Source organism: Lepisosteus oculatus, chromosome 9, assembly GCF_040954835.1.
Source record: "Lepisosteus oculatus isolate fLepOcu1 chromosome 9, fLepOcu1.hap2, whole genome shotgun sequence".
NCBI lineage: Eukaryota > Metazoa > Chordata > Actinopteri > Semionotiformes > Lepisosteidae > Lepisosteus > Lepisosteus oculatus.
Genome location: NC_090704.1, coordinates 9614437 through 9635230, shown reverse-complemented (window position 1 = coordinate 9635230; position 20794 = coordinate 9614437). Strand labels below are relative to the sequence as shown.

The following is a 20794-nucleotide window of genomic DNA, read 5'->3' as shown; positions in this document are numbered from 1 at the left end:
TAAATAACTTCAATATAATCTTCATGAAACTAGACAATTAGCTGTTTTCAGTTCCTCCTGCAAGCTCACATACACTGAATGACTATGGTTTAACAGCAGAGGTGAGTGGAAGAAGAAAAAGGAGAGGAAAGAAATAACATTGTAACGTTTTAACAGAGGGACAACTGATTCTCTGTACTCCCGGTGGTGTACACCTCCCATAGACGGTTTATTTTACTGCCATCGATTCGGCGCAGGTTCCCGTCAGAGGTTCGGCTATGTTCGGCCATTTCCGTCCTGGTTTCCGCCACCATTTTGTCGACTTGCGTGCAGCTGGCTGAGGTGCTGTACTGTAGATCACATCGTAGAGATAGCTAATCCGGCAATGGACGGGTAAGGTGCTTTTTGGTTATGTTAATTATAAACATTTTAATTGTCATATCTTAGCGATCACTGCAAAGATACAGTAGAGACTAAGATGAACTGGGAATGAGAAGTCGGACGTGTGTGTCCAGTTAACAAACGGTCTGTGTGTTTTTTCACCCCAGCTGAGAAAGAAGTGATTTTTCTTGGTTATCTGATGTTAGGGCTTTTTTTTCTCCTTTGGGTTATAGCGGGAATTGTAAGGGTTGAAAGCAACAGAGTGTGAAAAATGTTAAAAATGGTTCTTTGTTTTGTTAGAGAAATAAGGCGTGTTTATTGCTGCTTTCGTAGAAAGTAGCGCTGAAAAAGCCCTGGCGGTCTCTTGTCGTGGATAGCACTGGGATCATTTGTGTGCTTATTATTTTAAAACTAAGGTTACGGATTTCTGCCGCACTTTTACAACCTCTGATGCACAATCCAAACGAATAAAGAGGTCTTGGGTTCTACTTGGTCCTACCTACAGTTTCTTTCTTTTTCCGGTGGGGAGCATCTTTCCTGTCAAGTCACGTAGACGTATCTTTGTACTTTGTAATCTAAATATGGTGTGATATAAGCGGTGCTACATGTGCTTTTTTTCATACAAATTAAACGTTGGTTCTAATACAAATCAAACCTGACATTGCAAAGACCCCCGTTATTATACGCTGATGTGGAAATGAGTTACGCGGTATTGGAGGCGAAGGCCATATGGAAACAGGCCTGTTCAGTGGCGTGGAGCCAGGTTTATGCCTTTGAGAGTAGGGCCCTATTGATTCACGCTGTAGAGGAGTTGTTTTTGTCGAAGTGTGCTCCTCGGAGAAAAGTGGATCTCTGTACATAATACATTTTAAGAATGCTTTTGAGTGCCTTTCTGAGGTTGTATCCAGCGCCATTTAAGCAGTCGTGACGCTCATAAACCTCTCCCTCTGTAATTGCTAGGCTGCGGTGAAGAACACAAAAGGATGTAATTTTTGTAGCAAATAACTGCCCGTTAACAAAACACCAGAGGTCTCAGACAACTACATTGTAGTGCCGTTTGTAATAACATTGACCAAATTCAAACAGGGCGGTTGCTTAAGTTACACTGGCCAGATGTGTCTCTAAACTGAGTTGTAATGGATGATGCTTTGTTTTCTTAGGATAAAGCAGGTTGGTCGCGTGGGAGGGTCTTTGTTTGCTGGGTACCATACAGTAACACTGACTTTCTCCTTTTTCTGTGTTGTAGCATTGTCACTGATGTTGCAGTTGGCGTAAAGGTAAGGATTATTGTTGGTTATAAACGTGTGATTTTAATGTTTACACTACCTGTGCCAGGCCTTTATTTTCATGTGAGTGCTCATCTTCACAAAGAAGTGGCTCAAATAACCTGCACCCCATGAAGACAAAAAAAAACTCTCACAACATTAGAAAGTGGTTTGAGGCATCACTTGTCTAATGCTTTCCTCTGTTCACCTTTAGGCTAAAATGTAATTTGGATGTGGAAAGGACTGCTTATGTTAGTTATTTTAGAGTTGTATGAACAGGACAGGTGGATAGGTAATGAATTCAAGGTGAGTTGGTTTGTAAGGTTTGGGTTATTTCGTAGAGTACAAAGACATAACCTTAAATCATCACAGATGTGCACTTAAAATAAACTTATAAAAAGCAGACTTTTGTTCAAGATGTAACTCTCCTACTATTTTGGTTTTCACTACTCACAGTTGTCTGAGGTGATTTTAATTGAAGTGCCTCGGCTTCTTGTGCTTAGTATATCTAGGATGTCACTTTCAATTTAAAGGCCCATGAAGAACAGTAGACAACATTTTTCGGTGTACAATGAATATTTGAAATCAAAGTTTACGTTTTTTATTTTAAAAGTCCTCTAAAACAACCTCATATTTAGCTGGTCCCAACAAAAATAGTAATTCTGTCTTGACTGTTTCTTACTCTTATCGCCAAAGCATTACAAAAACGATGGTTTGGTCGTACACTGTTTCTGTTAAATCAATTTTAAGTTTGCTGCTGGAAGAGGTGTTAGTGGGGCCAGCAGGGGGCGCTCACCCTGTGGTCCACGTGGGTCCTACTGCCCCGGTATAGTGATGGGGACACTATACTGTAAACAGGTACCGTCCTTCGGATGAGCCGTAAAACCGAGGTCCTGACTCTCTGTGGTCATTAAAAATCCTAGGGCGTTTCTCGAAAAGAGTAAGGGTGTAACCCCAGCATCCTGGCCAAATTTCCCATTGGCCCTTACCGATCATGGCCTCCTAATAATCCCCATCTATGAATTGGCTTCATTACTCTCTGCTCTCCTCCCCACTAATAGCTGATGTGTGGTGAGCATTCTGGTGCACTATGGTTGCCACTATGGCAGGTGGATGCTGCACATTGGTGGTGGTGGAGGGGAGACCCCATTACCCGTAAAGCGCTTTGAGTGCAGTGTCCAGAAGTGTAAGCAATTATTAATTATTATTATAATTTTTAAAATTACTGCAGTTTTTTTCACAAAAAGCTCAATCTCAATTCGCAATTCAGAGATGAAGACAGCATTCCCATTTTAGCAACAACTTATCCAATTAAACGTGTGAGGTTCTTATACAAATAAAATATCTAACATCATAGTAGTTCAGATGGGTAGCTGCGTCAGCATGTGTAGGCTGCAAAGGAACAAGTAATAGGTTTATTCCATGCTGAAAGAAAGAAGAAAGAGAACACAACGTTTCGGCCGTGGAGCCTTTTTCAGGTGTGTCCTTTAGGTGTGACACACCTGAAGAAGGCTCCACGGCTGAAACGTTGTGTTCTCTTTCTTCTTTTTTTTCAGCATGGAATAAACCTATTACTTGTTCCTTTGCTATCTAACATCATGTCTTGTTTAAGGGCTTTATTCTGATTCCTTGAAGGACCCCTTACCAGAAGGTGTTAGGATCCTGCTGTCTTGACCTGAGTATGTTCTTCCTGTTTCCCAAATGAATGCCCTTCTGAGCAACTGATCTCCAGATCAGTATTGTAAATGTGAATTTGTCTCAGTTGACATAGCTGGCTATAAACTGATTAAATAAAAAATACATCTTAAAAAACTTATTGCATGCAAAAGAACTAGACTGTAAAAGATGTTAAGGTGCCAAAAAAGTGTAGAAGGACATAAAAATAATTCAGCAAACTACAGGATGAGAATACATGATGCATGGTCAGTACAGCAGTGCAAGCAGGTATAGTTTGAACCGGTGTGTGTTGAGGAGCTGGAAGGTGGCTATGGATGATGTAGTCCTGCAGCTTCAGGGTGTCTGACTTCACCACTGAAATGCAAGGGGGGGAAATGAGCAGGCCAGGACTGTAGAGAAGTAACTACTGAGTAAGTAGGTTAGTGGGTGAGAAAAGGGAAATTTACATAGATAAGTAACATGAAGTCAGAGGTAGCAGAGCACTGAAGACAGCAGTATATAAGGAGAGAGGGATCATAGGTTGGATGTGTTTTGGTAGCTAAAGACAAGTGCAAAGATGAGGGGTTGCTAGCAGAAGAGGGGTATGGATTTTATTTCCATCCAGAAATCCTGACTAGTTCAATACACAATATACCTAAAGTGTTAAAAATGCAAATTCTTTTTTTAAAGTTGGTGAAATCGAATTTAAAAAACATCAGGACTTTCCTTGTCGAAACAGCAGATACAATGTAAGAGATCTAAATAAACTAATTTTTATCTGATGTTTATAAGTATTAAAACATTTTGTTATAGGTCGAGGGATTTGTTATCTTTAAGTTTCAAAGTTTTAAAACAAATGAGTGATGCCTTAGTAACGCAATTAGTTACCAAATTGGGTGTTGGTGTAATAAATTTGTTTAAAATCCAAATTATAATTAAGTAGTTTTTTTAACTATTTCTTCTCAAAAACACATTACAGTATCAATCCTTTTGCATGCATTATGCTCATTAAAATTGTCATTTTTATCTCTCATACAGAACAAATAGTTTTCTTTCTATGATAAAAAGGGATTGATACATTTTCTGAGTTGTTTCCAGATATATTTTTGGACTTAAGAACTCTTGGTTCTTAAGGTTTCTGGTTTCTTTATCATAACTAATGCCACTTGTTTTTCTATTAAAATAATGAAATAATTTAAAGAATAAGAGCAGAAGATAAAATTATAGCAGCTTATAAAGATTAAAATGTTTTAATTGTGTTAAAATTGTATGAGAAGCAATATACAGGTTGATAATCATTGTGTCCATGGATGATTTTTTTTCAGTCACTAAATCATATTTTGCAGTACAGATGGACTAAAATGAACTTGTAGGTTCAGTTAATCTTGAACGTCCCTTATGTGATTCAGAATGTTTTGTTGTTGGTTACCTGCTTATTTCCTACTGTCATTCATAATTAAACTGCCTTGATAGTTCATAGTGTTAAAGTGGTGGGAGAAGTCATGTGCATTGCAATTAACCTTTTGGTGTTTAATTATTGAATACCTAGAAATTAGCAGTGTAAAATACTTTGATTATTGATGTACTGTTTTCATTTCATCAGATCACATAAGGATTTTTCTTAAGCATTCTTCTTCCAGTTGGCTGTCTAACATAATCTCCCACTTATCACACATTATGTTGCTACTCTGCCATGGCTTTCTTTGGCTACGGCACAGACTCTGGTATCTTTCAAGGCTAATATTGTGGATTATGTCAGGATATGATAGGCACTGCACACAGTGTCAGTATTTCTTAGTATTAATGTCACTGCTGTCCAATGGCTCAAGTAAGACAGTAGAAATAAGCAACAAAACTTTCAGTATAATACATGCTATGAAAGCAAGGCAAAATATTATTTTACTTAGCCTTTTCACATTGGTGAATAATCATTTTTGTATGCTTTAGTTTTTATTGTTAAAGTTTTAGGAACATTAATTGTATAGTCTTGTATTTTATGATTGTTAATTAAGTGCATGAGTCATAATGTCAAAATTCAAAGCCATAAAACCATCATGTAATATTATCAAGGGTGATGTTAGCAGCTGTTTTTTAAAATAAATATGGGTGATTATTTTCTCTGTATATATAGAATCTGGAATTGCCTGTTGATCATCTGAGTTCATTGCTGTGGCTCTTTACCAGGACAACATAGATTGGTACCAAACATCTCTCAGAGCTGTCCAATAGTTCTAAGCCCTGTAGTTCACATGTTCCCTGTAGGAGAATGATGAGATAAATTTGGGGAGTGTTGTAGCTCTAGCTGACAAACGTGTAAGCCATACAGGTGCCCAACAAGTCCTACAGGCCTGAAGAGACTGATGAGGTCATACTTGCACAGTCTGGTAGTGCTCAGCAAGTTGGGATCTACTCGAGAAGTCCTAAAGCTGACTAATGATCCAATCCAGCAAGAATGACTCAACCTGTACCCTTTATAATGTCTTTTAATTTTCACAAAATAAACTAAAGGTATATTTTCATCTTCGTTTTTTTCAAAAGTTATAGTTCGTATTGTATGTATTGTATAGTATTTATGGCAAGGTATCCGTGCAATACATGTGCATAATGTAGCAGGTATCACATACACATGCAAACAGTCACATAAAGCTATGAGTGTATAGTAAGCAGCTCATTTGTACAGACACTTCATCATGATCAGTCCAACATTTTTATTACAATATAATATTTCAGAAAATATTTAAGAGAATGTTGAGGTGTGACTTTCAATACGGTTTCTCTATATGCATTTTTTTGTTCCATATTGAAAGTTCAGTTCAAGGATTGTAACATTTCTTGTGCATATGTCTGTCTTTCTTCCATCTTTGTTCATACAAGGATAGAACTGAGCTTTACAGAGATGCATTAAAATTCTGGGAGAATCGGCCTTCATGCAATACTTCAGCAAATATTTTTAATACATGTATAGCATTAAAAATGCTATTCTATTTTCTTCCAAAGCTACTTTTTAACACATAGGTATATTGATTGTGTGGTTATACATTAGAAGGGTTTGGGTCATTGTAGTAAACTACTACTGCCAAGAAGATATTGCCTTGAACAAACCTACCAGTGGAAGTAATTAATGACTGATTTGTCTTGCGATTCTTTGACTTGGCTAATTAAAGGAGTTCATAAAACTCTAATTTTGGCAGGTGCAAGAAGGGTTCTGCACTTGTTAAGAGATTTGGTTTCAGCTGATGCCAGGAAGGCCTGTGTGTTTAATTTGTTACCTCTGTCATATCCACACAGCACTGTGCCAGAATGTTTGATGATTGTGTTGAAAGACTGCTCACAAAGAGATTGAGTTGATAGTAAAGTCAGTGTAGGGTAGGAATATCAATTGTGTTTTTAAATATCTACCCATTGTTCATCATATAAAGCTATAAAGATTAAGTCAATTTTAGGTGTATGGAATAAAGCATATAAGCCTACTGCTCCTCATCGTGTTTTGACACTGTTATAGGATTTTCACTATTTCACCTGCTTTATTCCATTGTCATTTGGGCAAATAATATAATTTTGTTTTTTTTTTACTCACCTCACACAATTGCTTTATCCTTTAGGGAATGTGTATATGTTTTTCCAGGACTCAGAAAAGTGAATCTGATTTTGAACCTTGCATCTTGGTTTAATTTTGTTTGCACGTTTGAATAGATGCCACTTTATGAGGTTAGGAGGAAGCTGAAGCTAAGCCAGGCTTGAGGTATTTTTCACTGTGGATGTACTGTAGTCTTTAGATGTAAGAAGTGAACAGTAAAACATTTTTTTCGGAAACGTGCTATTACAAATCCCTATTTTCAGTCTACGACATTTTGAAAAAGTTTTTTTTTCCCAGAAGTGCTCTTTTCATGTAACATCTCAAAATGCGGCATTCCAACAGTAGCAAAATTTTTGTTGTTCACTACATTCCAAAGTTAAGCTTTTGCCTCTGTGAACTGCTATCTATAATGTGGAGCTCATACCAATGGGCTGTTTTCTATAATGTTGAGCTCATGTCAATGGGCTCTTTTCTTTACTTTGAATTAGTTTTTTCAATAATTCATGCAGTGGAAGCTATTAATGACTGATTTGTCTAGTGGTTCTTTGACTTGATAATTCAGTTTTTAAAATTCAAATTCTTGGCATGTAGAGGAACAACTTTGCACTTGTTAACAGATTTGGTTTCAGAGGAATGCAAAGACTGCTCACATAGCAATTGAGTTAATACTCCTGGCAGTGTGCCACTCTAGGCCAAAATATCATTTTAAAATAAATACTGACTGGTCATCATTGCTGGGGAGAAAGTGTTGACTTGAGTTAAAGTCATAAAATCAATATTCTGTTGAGGTATTTTAACAATGTTACAGGATTTTCACTACTTTACCTGCTTTATTCTAGGTTCCTGAATTGATGAAAAATTTAATTTCTTGGCTTTCAAGTTTGCCTTTTTTAAATTTAATGTAGAATTTTTCATGAATTCGCTGTTAGGGGACTCACTTGTTAAACATTTTTTTTTCTGCAGCTTACATTGGCTTAAATCCAGTAAGATTTAGATTGTAGCTATATTTTGACATTTAATTTATATGTGGGCTCTGACCTTCTGGGGCTTGCATTTAATTTATTGCTTCCATAAAAAGTGAAGCCTATAAAGAACATTTGCAGGAATGCACGCTTAGATGAAACTGAGGTGTCACATTAGATAGTGTAGTGGATAACACAATTCAGTAGTCAATTTGTGTTTGACCACCCATCTATCAGTCATTTTAAGCACAGCTCTTAGGAGCTTCTGACTGAAGCAATGACTGTTCTGAATCTTTAGGGAGAACATGAGGTCCAGATGAAATTACACCATCTGGTTATTTTAGATCTTAGACTTACAAGATTAAAACAGTGAAAAGAGAGCAATACAGGTTGTGTTGTTTTATGTCTCTCTATCTGTGTACTGTCTTAAGAGATCTGTTCAATATTTACGATTTCCTATTTACTTTTTCAGAGAGGATCAGACGAGCTACTGTCTAGCAGTCTGTACAACAGCCCCAACTCTAATATGAGTGGCATGGTTGTAACGGGTGAGTGTAAATCAATTTAAATTTGTGACCCAAATAAATTGAACTTAATTTTGTTTTGTACTTTTTGCTTCAACATTATAGTGAGGACTGGGTGATCTTCTTTAATTATCGGCCGTCATGATAATTCTGTGCTAAATGATTTTTTCAAAGAAAGACAGAAGATTCAAACAAGCACTACTAAACTTTGGTTTTTCACATGTCACATGCAGTAACAACAGTATAATTGGGCCAACTGAATAGGATGCTTCATAATTTAGTGGCATTAAAGTCTTAGTAACAATTCGTAGACATGAGAGATTGTTCCCATATCCAAATAAAAACTTGTGTCCTGGAGATCCATTGTCATTCTTATAAAATTTGAGTGAACTTGTGTAGTATTTTTGGGAGGAATACTCTGACAACTGTATGCATTTTCACTAAAAAAGGATATTGGATATTTCAAGACTGTTGCAAAGTTTGAAAAAAAACTCTCATCAATTTCCATACTCTGATTTGAATATTCTAATACTTTTTTAAGAATAGAAATACTACTTGTACAAAAAATTATTTCAGAACTATTCTTTACTCATAAATTACTAAAGGTGATCATAGCAAGTTGTCACATGTTAAAATAAATCATAAAGAGAAACAAAAGAGATCCTTTGACTAATTTTGCCTGCATTTACGGCATCTTATTTGCTTAAGTGATTTTTAATGTTGTCGAATAGCCAGAACTTAGAAAAGATGGATGAGATTTCTATGAGAAAAGGACTTTTAATATGTAAATATATTATTTTTTTTTACAGCTAATGGAAATGATAGCAAAAAGTTAAGAGTTGAAGACAGAATGGATTGTCCCCCTTCACGTGTTCTCCACATCAGGAAGCTGCCCAATGAAGTTACAGAGACAGAAGTTATTGCCTTGGGTTTACCGTTTGGGAAAGTCACTAACATTCTCATGCTTAAAGGAAAAAATCAGGTGTGCTTGTCACTTGTGTTTTTTATTATTTTGGAAAACAGATCTTCGTGATTCTGACATGTATTGTTTCAAGTTAGTGTTATAATATTATTTAAAGTTACTTGGTCCTGATATTTTGTTTTTTTTCTCCTGAATACTTTAGCTGAAAGAGTGAAACTGTCAGCCATTAGCAAGAATTTTTTATTTAACTGAAATAGACCTTTAAACATTCAAAATAAGTTTGGCCATCTTTTAAGTAGTGAATGGACAACAGAAGGAAATGCTTTTTTTTTTTTTTGGAGCTGTAGAGTTAAATTTTAGATATTCATGTATGTCTTCATTTTCCCCCAACAGGCCTTCCTTGAACTTGGAACTGAGGAAGCAGCTATTACAATGGTTAACTATTACACAGCTGTGACTCCTCATGTTCGTAATGTGCCCGTTTTCATCCAGTATTCAAATCACAAAGAATTAAAGACTGACAATGCTCTTAACCAGGTATGTTCTGCTAGATTGCTAAAAATGACTAGGACAGCTAACTCCACCTGCATCTAAAAAGACCTCAAACTGGTGTTGTAACCTAATTAAGGAATGTCGTATTTATAATGGTTTCTTAAGATTGGTGAATTGTGTTAATCCCGCTTGCGTCATGACTGATACATTTTCACGGTAGCGTCTTCAAGACTGTTATATCTGTTAAATGTACATAATGAGCTTAAAAGTGAAAGAACTGTTTACATTTGATGCAATGACAAAATACTGAGGAAAGTGTTACAATTAAAAATTAACGAATGTTTGTTGCCAATTCGACACCTTTCACATGTAAACCTGGATAGAATATAATAGAACTTATTTGCAAATAGTTTCCTCAATATGTGTGTGCTAACCCTGCAATGGACTGCCGTCCCTTCCAAAGTGTAGCCTGTCTTGTGTTTTGTCTGCCCTTTGTTTCGCTGCAACCCTGTTGTGCTCCAATCGTCTGTATTGGACAAAGTGGTTAAGAATAAGTGAATGGACACGGGTGTATTTTGGAGACTTGTATTGAAAACCTTTTCAAAAGTTTTTAGATGTTGGCATTTTGAAGTCCATTCAATTTTCATTGTAGCGTGCGCAAGCAGTTCTTCAAGCTGTAACTGCTGTCCAGGCAGCCAGTACCCCAACATCAGGGACTACAGCAAGTGAGAGTGCATTAACACCAGCTCCAAGTCCAGTGCTCAGAATAATCATTGACAATATGTTTTACCCTGTTACACTGGATGTTCTTCAGCAGGTAAGTTGGTATTTTATACTCTTAACTTTTGTCTGGTTTGTGGTTATTTTTAACTTGACATTAAATTTTATTTCAGGCAGTGTTCTTAGATCCCAAGCACAGGTACCATTTTTTATGTCTTGTTCTTTAAGCACAAGAGTGAATCAGAGGTGTCATTAAATGTAGCTTTTCTAACCAGACCTGTTTCAATTGACAGATATTTTCAAAATTTGGAACTGTTATGAAGATCATTACATTCACAAAGAACAATCAGTTTCAAGCTTTACTTCAGTTTAATGACCCAGTGAATGCCCAGCAAGCCAAATTGGTGAGTGAAGACAGAAAATGGCTATTTTTATGTTCAAACAGTTGGTGTGCATGTCGAAAGAGACTAGCAAGTTATGTTATCTTTAAAATGCAAAATTGACTTGATCCAGCATGGTCAATGGCTTTAAGAACCTTTATTTTTGTATTGTTACAATTGTTTTTGATTTAAGATCAATAGTATGTACTTGCTTTAAGTCATTAGTCTTTTTGGGGAATATGAAAAATACTGATTATTCCTTCTGTTCTCAAGGCTCTGGATGGTCAGAATATTTATAATGCCTGCTGCACTCTACGCATTGACTTTTCTAAACTGGTCAATTTAAATGTTAAATACAACAACGACAAGAGCCGTGACTACACCCGTCCCGAGCTTCCAGCTGGAGATGGTCAGCCCAGCATGGACCCTTCTGTAGCTGCTGCATTTAATAAGGATTCCTCGCTGCTTGGTAAGAGTCAAGGTATAATAAACTTTGTTCCAAACTTTAAAAGGGGTGGGGGATATGGGTCAGGAAGTTGCACAACAATGCCTTTCCCTTTTCGTGGCCCTTCTGACAGATGCAACTTTTGATATACTTAGTTGTTTTCAGTTGTGTGCCTTTGACCACAAAGATCTGATCACACTTTGCCCGATGTAAAATGACATGTTTGTGTTGTAAACATTGTTAAATGTTTGCCAGTGGGCAGAAAGAAGGAATGAGAATATAATGGAATTTGGGTTGATTTAAATCTTGCTTCTCACATGCCAACAAAGTGATAAGGGTAATTGGGTAAGCATTTAAGGAGTCTTTGGGGGAACATAGTGTAGCACTGATTGAAAATTATCCTTGGTTGGTGAACTGCTTTCTCACAGTATATTGTTGTAGATTTAATGGCATTGTCTGTTAAAAGAATTTAATGTACAAATTTTCCTTAGGTACTCCTTCTGGAATGGTATCTCCCTATTCTGGCGGTGGAGGGTTTCCATCCTCTCTTGGTTTTGCCCAGGGTGGAGGTACATGTACTTTCATTATGGTCTGTTCAGGCTGTTTGTGTTCACTGAGGTAGCTTAAGCAGATTGGCTTGTTTATGCAGTAATTGTTGCAAAAGAACACCACTGCTGTTTTCAGCATACATCTTAGGTTTGAGACAATTAAAAAAATGTTTTTCTTTAGAACGTTTATAAATTAACTGCATGCAAGATTAGACAAGCTGTAAAGTAACTTACCCTATGGCACATGTGCCATGTTATATTCCTGTGCAGAGACCATGGTAATCTTGATTAGAAGTCCTGAGCTTTATGTGTGAAGCTTGCGTGGCTAGATAAAGGAAAGCTCCAAGGCTTCTGGTTCAAGTACCCAGCGTCCGACGAATGTTTCTTCTAACCAGGGCTTGCCTTTCCAGGGGCTCTCAGTCCTCTGAGTGCAGCAGCAGCTGCAGCCGCAGCCGCAGGGCGGGTAGCGCTGTCTGGGGTCTCGGGCACCAGCAGCGTGCTCCTGGTCAGCAATCTCAATGAGGAGGTCAGTAATCCACTGCTTTCCCCAGCCGACTGCGTTCCCTTTCTGTTGAGTGAGGTGACCATTGCATATTGTGCTTTTTATTGTGTTGCTCTTTTGCCATCGTCTGTGCGGTCTTGATATAGTGTGTAGTATTTCAAATGAGGTGAACAAATCTGACATCTATTTGGGTTTTAGTCTTATTTGTAGCATTAACTCTTCATCCTGAAAATCAAATATACGTTAGCTAATATAGGTGTTTTTTTTAACACTTGAAGAGATAAGAGTTCTTGTCCATAATTATATATATTTACAGATTCTGTGATGTAACTGCATTAATATTATGTGTAGCACATTTCCCAAAAGTGCTTCTGACATAAGGGGCTTTGCTTCTTTGGAATCACCTAAGCAGGTCTCGGCTTATTCAACAATATATTACACCCACTTAACGTATAACAAAAATATAGTTGATTGTAGCTCTTGTTGTTCATTGTTTTATTTTCTAAACTATTTTGTTTGCCTTTGTATTTGTGCTTACATATGTCATATTTGTTAAATCTTGGCTTTGTGGAAATTCTATTGAAATACCTCTTTCTTTCAAGGTTCTCTCCCAAGAGAATTGATGAGGGGCACTTTCCAGTCTCTTAGCAGTATTTTCTTTGCAGATTTTGGCCACTGTCTTCTAAACTCATCCTTCTGTACTCCTTTTTTTGTCAACTGATACTCGTTAATTCTTGGTCTTTTCTCTCTAAGCTCTCGTTTGCCTTTTCTCTCCTGACTTTCTCTACTGTTTTCTGTTGCTATGAACGCTGGTATGAAATGTGGGAGCGTTACCCCACTTAGGGGTATATCAATTTAAATTTGCCATGATTTTCCCAAACTCTTTGTGAGTTTGTGGATATAACATGATGTGCTTTGTGTAGTACCATAACTTTGCAAGGTGGTTTTCATTTCTACACTTGCATGCTAAAACCGATTGAACCAGTGCACCTTCTTTAACAGTTTGCCTGCATTTCATACTTTGCCATGCTTAAGCTATTAAAACGTCAGATTCTTTTGCATGCCCCTTTTTTCCTCATTGTTATATGCTGTAATTATTCTTTGATATGAATGTACTTTGCCCACGTTTGTCATGGGTGACTACATTTGGCACAATTATTTTCTTGTAAAAAACATAAACCAGCCATTTTCTGACCAAACTCCTGCATTTCCTATGTACTGACCTATATTTTATTTTTGTTCCCCTACTCCTTGTTTTATTCTGCATTGCTACCCCCCTTCCCCTTTCCATTCCTTTCCCCTCCTTTCTTTCTCTTGCCCTCTGTTTGCCCTTTGTTCCCCTGCCTCCTCCCCTCTTCATTACCTGTCCCCCCTCCCTCCTGTTCATGCTTTGTGCTTGAACAAAATGTTCCTCGGACCAACTTGCCCCAATTAACTGCCTTGAACCATGATCCATGACCACCTCACCATTCTACGGGAAACCACCCTTCGTTATGGATGATCTGTTCATCTCCGCTCTTCCTCGACTCTTCTCTCTTCCTGTCTTACGCTGCTTGCTCTTCTCTCCTTCTAAAGATGGTTACGCCCCAAAGTCTGTTTACCCTCTTCGGTATGTTATTGTTAGCACTCTACTTTTTTTTATTATTTTTTTAAATGTTTTTCATCTTTTGAATTCTGATTTATACCTAGCATTTTGGCTTACAGTTGTAGTATCTTTTTTTTTTTACTTCTCTCTTTGGCTTTAAAGTTTCTCTCCATAGAAAGTTTATGTTAATGCATGGTTAAATTATTTTGCATGTATTTTTTATCATTTCACAAAGCTTGTTTTGGAGGGTGTATCAGAATGTTCTCTTCAAATCTCTATTCAAATCTTGATTTATTTATTCATTTGGACGAATGTGCTATCTTTTCACTTTGATGTCTATATATCAGTTTCTGAAATGTTAACTGTTCTCTTAACTTCTAATTAATTTCTTTTCCCCCTGACTGCTTTTCACTCTGAAAAGGTGTTTATGGTGATGCTCAGCGCGTGAAGATACTTTACAATAAGAAAGACAGTGCTCTGATACAAATGGCAGATGCAAATCAAGCTCAGCTTGGTAAGATTTGATTTTTAGGATTTTAAGATTAAGATTTTTTTGTAGGATTACCAATGATTCTAAGCCTAAATTGAAGGTTGTCATCCACCCGAGAAAAAATATGGCCATGTCTGCAAACGTTTCTTAGATCTGAAGTGTATTAACTAGTTTTCCACCATGCGTTAGTTCTTACCACAATTAAGAATAATAAGGGGATGGCATATACTTTCATTTCCATTCATGATTGAAAATGGCATCCATAGCTTTCAGATCAGAAATGCCTTCTTGCCAAATTTTACAAAAGACAACGAAACATGTCCAATAAACCTTTTTTTCTCTTGATTCCTGCGAAAATATGGCACTGAAAATGGATGGATTTGTTTTTTTGGGACGTGTTGAAAAATGAAGTATTACGGTTGTAAGCCCCCAAGTTTATAGGAAACTATAATTTCATAGTAGGCATTTTTTAGTCTAGATTAATGTGTTTTTGAAATCCATTTCCCCCCAATACTTTCCTTATTCCACAATTCCTTATTTCAGTTGAAAGTTTCCTGTCCTTGTATTTCTTAGCGATGAGTCATCTGAATGGCCAGAAGATGTATGGGAAGATCATTCGAGTGACCTTATCTAAACATCAGACTGTACAGCTGCCAAGAGAGGGGCTTGATGATCAAGGGCTCACAAAGGATTTCACCAACTCGCCATTACATCGTTTCAAGAAGCCTGGGTCAAAGAACTTCCAGAATATATTTCCTCCTTCAGCAACCCTTCATCTGTCAAACATCCCGTAAGTAAATAAAATAACTGTCCCATTTTTTGGGTTGATAATTTTACAGCTGAAAGGTAACCTGAGCTTTTTTTCCCCATTTACAGACAAGACATAACCGAAGAGGACCTCAGAGTACTGTTCTCAAACTCCGGTGGCACTGTGAAAGCCTTCAAGTTTTTCCAGTAAGATTCTTATCTTAATTTTATCGATTTTCAGGTCCCTTAACTTGCTTATATGTGGGGGAAGTTTCCTTTTAAAAGCTTATTGACTTGTATGAGTTTTAGCTCAACATCTATTTTGTTTTTACAATGTAACCAGATGCCTTATAAATTATTTTTAAAAGTACTTTGTTTTCACTTAGTTAAAAAGCTATTTTAACCATGCAAATCCTTATTTAAGTGTTAAATTTATATTTTGCACATTAGATGGGTTAATTAAAGTTTATTTTATGATAAAATATACTACCAAAACATTTGTCCAGTTTAGCATTATTTTGCTGCATTTACCATTAACGAAAACGTTAATTACCATTAATGAATTTCTTTAAAAACTGGCATGTAGGCTTTAAAGTCATGCATTTTTTGAAAACTATTCCTTTTTACAGGGATCACAAAATGGCACTGCTGCAGATGGCAACTGTTGAAGAAGCAATTCAGGCCTTGATTGACCTTCACAATTACAACATGGGAGATAATCATCACCTGAGAGTCTCCTTCTCTAAATCAACAATTTGAACATGCTCGCAGGATAAAATGTGTTTACGCTCTTTAGAAGCGTTACCTATTGACTGTTTCCGGACACTGGGGACCACAGTTTGACATTTTAAATTTTATCAATCATTCCTTTAAGAATATGATGGATTATCAGAAAAGAAACATTACACAGCAGAGTCTACTAGTCTGCTTTGAAGACTTTCCCCACCCCATTTATATGTTAGGCAAGCCATTAACGTTTTTCCATTTCATCATAAGAAGGAAGTAAGTAAATTCCTCTTTTTATTATAATTTGATTAGATGACAAGATATGTGCCTTACTTGACAAAATAGTATCAACACTTTTACATCAGTACATTTACATGATCCATTACAGTTGACTATTTAGGCACATTGGTTCTGATGGTGTAAGAAGCAGAGATGTAAAAATAGGTATTTCTGTATGTATTTGTACAGTTTGTGGAGTTCTCTACCCCTCAAAGTGTAGTCCTTACTAGCTGTGACTTATTAATTTCTGCAGATTTCCTTCCTTTAGTTGAAAATTACATTTTATTTTATTAGTTAAGATTCAGAGTTTTTGTAAGACCTAAGGTGAACAAAGGACATCGTTCTGCTAAGATTGAGGCTGGGGTGATGTATTGATTAATCAGTAAATTGTCAGTACATTTCCTTTTTGATCATTATCGATATCCAGGCCAGTGCATCATTTATTTTTTCCCCTCACAAAAGGCAGTCACAAATCTGACATCTTAATTCAAATACATTTGGGTTAGTTAGATGTGGAGCAGATTAAATCAAACAGAGCATAAAGAAGCCCAAATAAGAGTACATTACCAACATAGACATTTGTTATCTCTGGCAGATAGGGTTTTAGTTTGCCTAAAAGTATTTGCCTAATGCAGGGATATTATTAAAGCAAATTATATGGAAGTTGGATGGATGGCTTACCAAGCCAGAAGAATAGTAATATGTTGCAGTTGTAATAAGTTTAGTAGTTTTGGTTGTATATAACAGAATTGCCATTCCAAGGCAGTCCTGATTAAAAAAAAAAAATAGTTGTGGCTCTTGAATGTGTTAAAGAAAAGTATATTCTTTTTGGGGTGATGTCTTTAAAATGGGGAAGAAACACTTGTTGCTTAAAAGTATTGTCTTATTGAATTTAAGTTGAGTATTGTTCCCTCTTGTATAATGGTGTCATTAATCAGCACATTAAAAGAGCAAGATATTACGTGACCTAGAAAACTGTCACTAGCCCCTGTATTGTGCTTTCCCATGTTATTTCATGTATATTGTTCCCATAAAATAGAATTTTGCCCCACACAGTCAGAAGTCATGAAATAAGCATGGAAGGCTTTAAAATTTAATTAAATACATTTCTGCTTCCATATCTTCCATATGACCAGTGGTTTGCACCAGGATCCCAAAAGATAAAGACTTGACAATGATTTAAGTATGACACTGATGTTCATATAATTGGATACTGGTATTTCACAGAATATGTACACCCTTTTTGTGTTGATTTCTTTTGATGGAATTTTCTAAACATTCTACAGTAGCATACTTTGAATTTATGCAGTATTTTGTCCTTAAGAAATAACATGACTTATTTCATCAATAGGCCTACAAAATAACATTGAATTTACTGTTTTACTCTCTTCTTTTTATCAAGTTACTTATTTTGTTTTAACTAAAATAAATTAATACAGTGCCAGTGGAGCAGATATTAATTGCATATGTGTGGGAAGAAAGCATACAACCTCCAGTTTTTTTTAACTGGAACCACTCTGTTACTTAATTTTTATTACTTTTGATTGGCTATTGCTTAATTTTTTGCGTGACAGGTGTAATGTAAAAGGTGAGATTAGTGAATTATCCATACAATGTGTGATTAATCTTTACCTGAAATCTCAATATTTTATAAACAGATTAAATTTGGACCAGTAGCCAGCAGTTGTACAGATAAGTCTGCCAGGTGAGCTCCCTAACCATGCACACATTCAAACAGAACTGATGCATTAGTTCATTTTACTCGAGGATCAGTTTGGAGAGACTTTGACAACCCTTTCTTTATCCTCAACACATCCTGAGTGCGCCCATAGCTGTGATTAACATTTTTTCTACTAATTCTTTGGAATCCTAACTTTAGAAACCCAACAGATGTTGTCGGAATACTGACAGTTTCACCTACAGTAGCTTGTGGGACATGGTACCAATCAGTTTCTAATCACAAGGGTATGTGGTTTTTCAGAAGCATTGGAACTGTTAATTAAGTTTCGTTCTCTAGTCCAGTTTGTATGTTTGGTTTCACTATAATCCCCCACTGGCTTTACTGACAATTTGCTAAAGTGAAAGAACAAATTTATCAATATCTCAATTTTATGGGAAACAATATATACAGATAAAAAGTCCTCGCCCCAGCCTTGGCTAAAAATGATCATTTTGCATTTGTTTCACTATTAACTTGCTTTATCCAGACAGCCAAAGATAAAGCTTTAATCTTATCTGAAACTCGGTAAAACCATCTAAAATGTCTGTTATACACTGTTGAGGAATTTAGTGTAAGTGTTATGACTAAATATACTTTGTAGTTGTTTTTTGACCTTACTTATGTGCATTTATATTTTACCATGTTTAGTTTATATTTGAGGATTTAAAATGACTGTGGATTTCTGAGCATGTACTGACTGGTCTAGTTAGTTCTGGGACAAACTGCTGTTGCATGCATTATAAAAAGCTAACAGAAGTGAGCTGTGCAGTCAGCCTACAGTAACAGTGACAGTTTTTGTTTGAAGAGGACAGCCTGGTGGGACCAAAGTTTATGTGCCTTTAGTCTTAATTTTCCTTGCATTGTAATATTCAGTTTTAATGAACCTATGAAATTTTTTGTATTTTAAAATCCAGACTTTATAACAAACATGCCTCAGAATCTACATATGAATCCTTCAAGGATATTTACTACATGAGCTCACCTGTGATCACCATCAGATGTTGAAAATCCTTTCCCCTCAATCCCCCCCCCCCCACCCCCCAATAGATGTTCTTAGTTAAAAAATAGATTCTGTGGTCTATGTTTAAAAAATCATGTATATTTTCTATATTAGTTGAGTTTTTACATCTTTAGAAATGTAAAATTCAGTATAGTTTGGGAGCGGCACAATTAAAAATTAATTTTCTAACAAGTCGGGAGGTTTGATGGTTGTGTTAATTTCACCCTGCGTGTACTCTGCTTACCTCTGTAGCATGCTCAATAAACACTTCTGTAGCTCTATATTCACCTCTTCTGTCTCTATTCTGCCTCTCTCTCTTCTCTTGTATTTCACCTCACTATGCTTCTGATGTCATGATCTTTGTCAGGGTGGGAAAATGCAGTTATTTGAAAGCTTTTACATTTCGGAATCCTAATCGGGAAAAGAAAGCCAAATAAGAAATGAACCAACAAAAACCCCACTGTCGAATCTTAAAAACCTGTTTCCCACCCTGTATTGTACTCTGCTGCGAAACAAATCTGCCCTTTCTGATTTTTAACTCTTTGTTCTGTCTCCGTAGATGTTTATACTAATCAATCTTTCAGGGTTTCATGCTTCTTTACTGCAAATTCATCTTTCACCTTCTATCTGCTATAGAGCCCTTTTCTACTAAATCTTTTCTCTTCACAAAATGCTCATACAGTGCATTTGTCTATAATGTATTTTGATTGGCAGTCATTCTTGATGCAGATTTATCCTCGCTTATTTGTTGAGATGCTTCTGCAACAGTGCAGCAAAACTGTCTGTAAGCACTGCTATCCAGATGTTCCCAGCATTTATTTTTATAAAATGTTGCAGATCCGGCAAAGAAAATTATAATTGGTTACTTCGCAATCTACTTTTCATATTATAGAAGTTTATCCCTCTAATTATTGGACGTTTTTTAAATGGATTTACATTTTGTATACAATTTAACAAGTATGAAGGTTTGCATCAGATTCGAGAAATCTTATTGCATAAAATGAAAAAAATAAATTGGCATTCAATGAAAAATATGATGTACCAGTGTTAATATCTTCCTTTGTTTTTCTTTTTAAAGTGATTTCATTAGGTGCCTTTTCTCTTCTACACATGCTCTTTGCTTAATTGGACAGTTAGAAGTATCATTTGGAATGTAATTACAGGATTTGCAAACAGGAAAAAATAGTAAAATGTATCTTTTATAAAAAGTGTCATACACTATAATATTAAGTACTAGGTACTTAGTAGTATAGTCTTTGTGACACTTTGCTGGTAATGGGTTGTGTCAGAGGCTCATTCATATATAGAAGGTGTATGTGTGGTAGTCCAAGCGTATATAAAGGTAATCTACACTATTTTAGAAGTTTTATGAATGTGTGTTGCACATAGATTGAGGTAGATGGCAAATCAGCCTGCATTGGAAGTTGGTCACCTATAACTGCCCATGAAGATGTGGAAGTTCATAACTGGGGGAATGCTGACCGTGCACGGCAAACTGTGGAACACAATGAAGAATAATAGCTGATGCTCAGTGCTTCAAGGTTATCTACTGTATGCTATGGGAATTTTTTTTGATCAGTCTGCTCAAAAAGGAATACACAAGGATGGCTTTTGGATTCTTGAATTCGCCGATTATTGAGGTATGGAGAAGGGAATCATCTGTCGGAGTTATGAGTACTCAAAGAATTCTTTGGTTTGCAGTGCAATCTTTGATTAAGCGTGGTGATGACAATATGTTTATATGCATACATTTCTCATGACTTGGACTAGAAGCATTGGTTAATGTGCAGAGAAATATGATGACTGTCCAAAACACTCGAAAATGTAATGGTACAGTATGTCACCCCACGGACAGCTCAGGCTACTGGCCAACTTTGGTAAGAACCACACTGGG

General features: G+C 36.3%; 1 protein-coding gene across 4 annotated transcripts; it reads left to right on the top strand.

The window, feature by feature from the left end:
* Window positions 1-263: 263 nt before the first annotated feature.
* On the top strand, window positions 264-19181 carry ptbp2a (polypyrimidine tract binding protein 2a). 4 transcript variants are annotated; one of them, XM_015355602.2, is made up of 15 exons: window positions 264-372; window positions 1607-1637; window positions 8293-8368; window positions 9154-9326; window positions 9660-9803; window positions 10411-10575; window positions 10772-10882; window positions 11132-11327; window positions 11795-11872; window positions 12262-12377; window positions 13929-13962; window positions 14360-14452; window positions 15002-15218; window positions 15305-15382; window positions 15805-19181. In XM_015355602.2, exons 1-15 carry the CDS (start codon window positions 365-367, stop codon window positions 15932-15934), a joined length of 1650 nt encoding a protein of 549 aa, XP_015211088.1. In that variant the 5' UTR covers window positions 264-364; the 3' UTR covers window positions 15935-19181. The 4 variants fall into 4 exon arrangements, with proteins under 4 accessions (XP_015211088.1, XP_015211086.1, XP_006634947.1 ...); XM_015355600.2 differs by having other exon boundaries at window positions 11132-11339; window positions 12247-12377; XM_006634884.3 differs by having other exon boundaries at window positions 288-372; window positions 12247-12377.
* Window positions 19182-20794: the final 1613 nt, after the last annotated feature.

Excerpts from the sequence above, each read along its gene's own strand:
- ptbp2a (XM_015355600.2), top strand. Across the intron at positions 1,638-8,292 it reads ATGTTGCAGTTGGCGTAAAG|AGAGGATCAGACGAGCTACT; the intron begins GTAAGGATTATT and ends TTACTTTTTCAG. Across the intron at positions 11,340-11,794 it reads GCTGCTTGGTAAGAGTCAAG|GTACTCCTTCTGGAATGGTA; the intron begins GTATAATAAACT and ends AATTTTCCTTAG.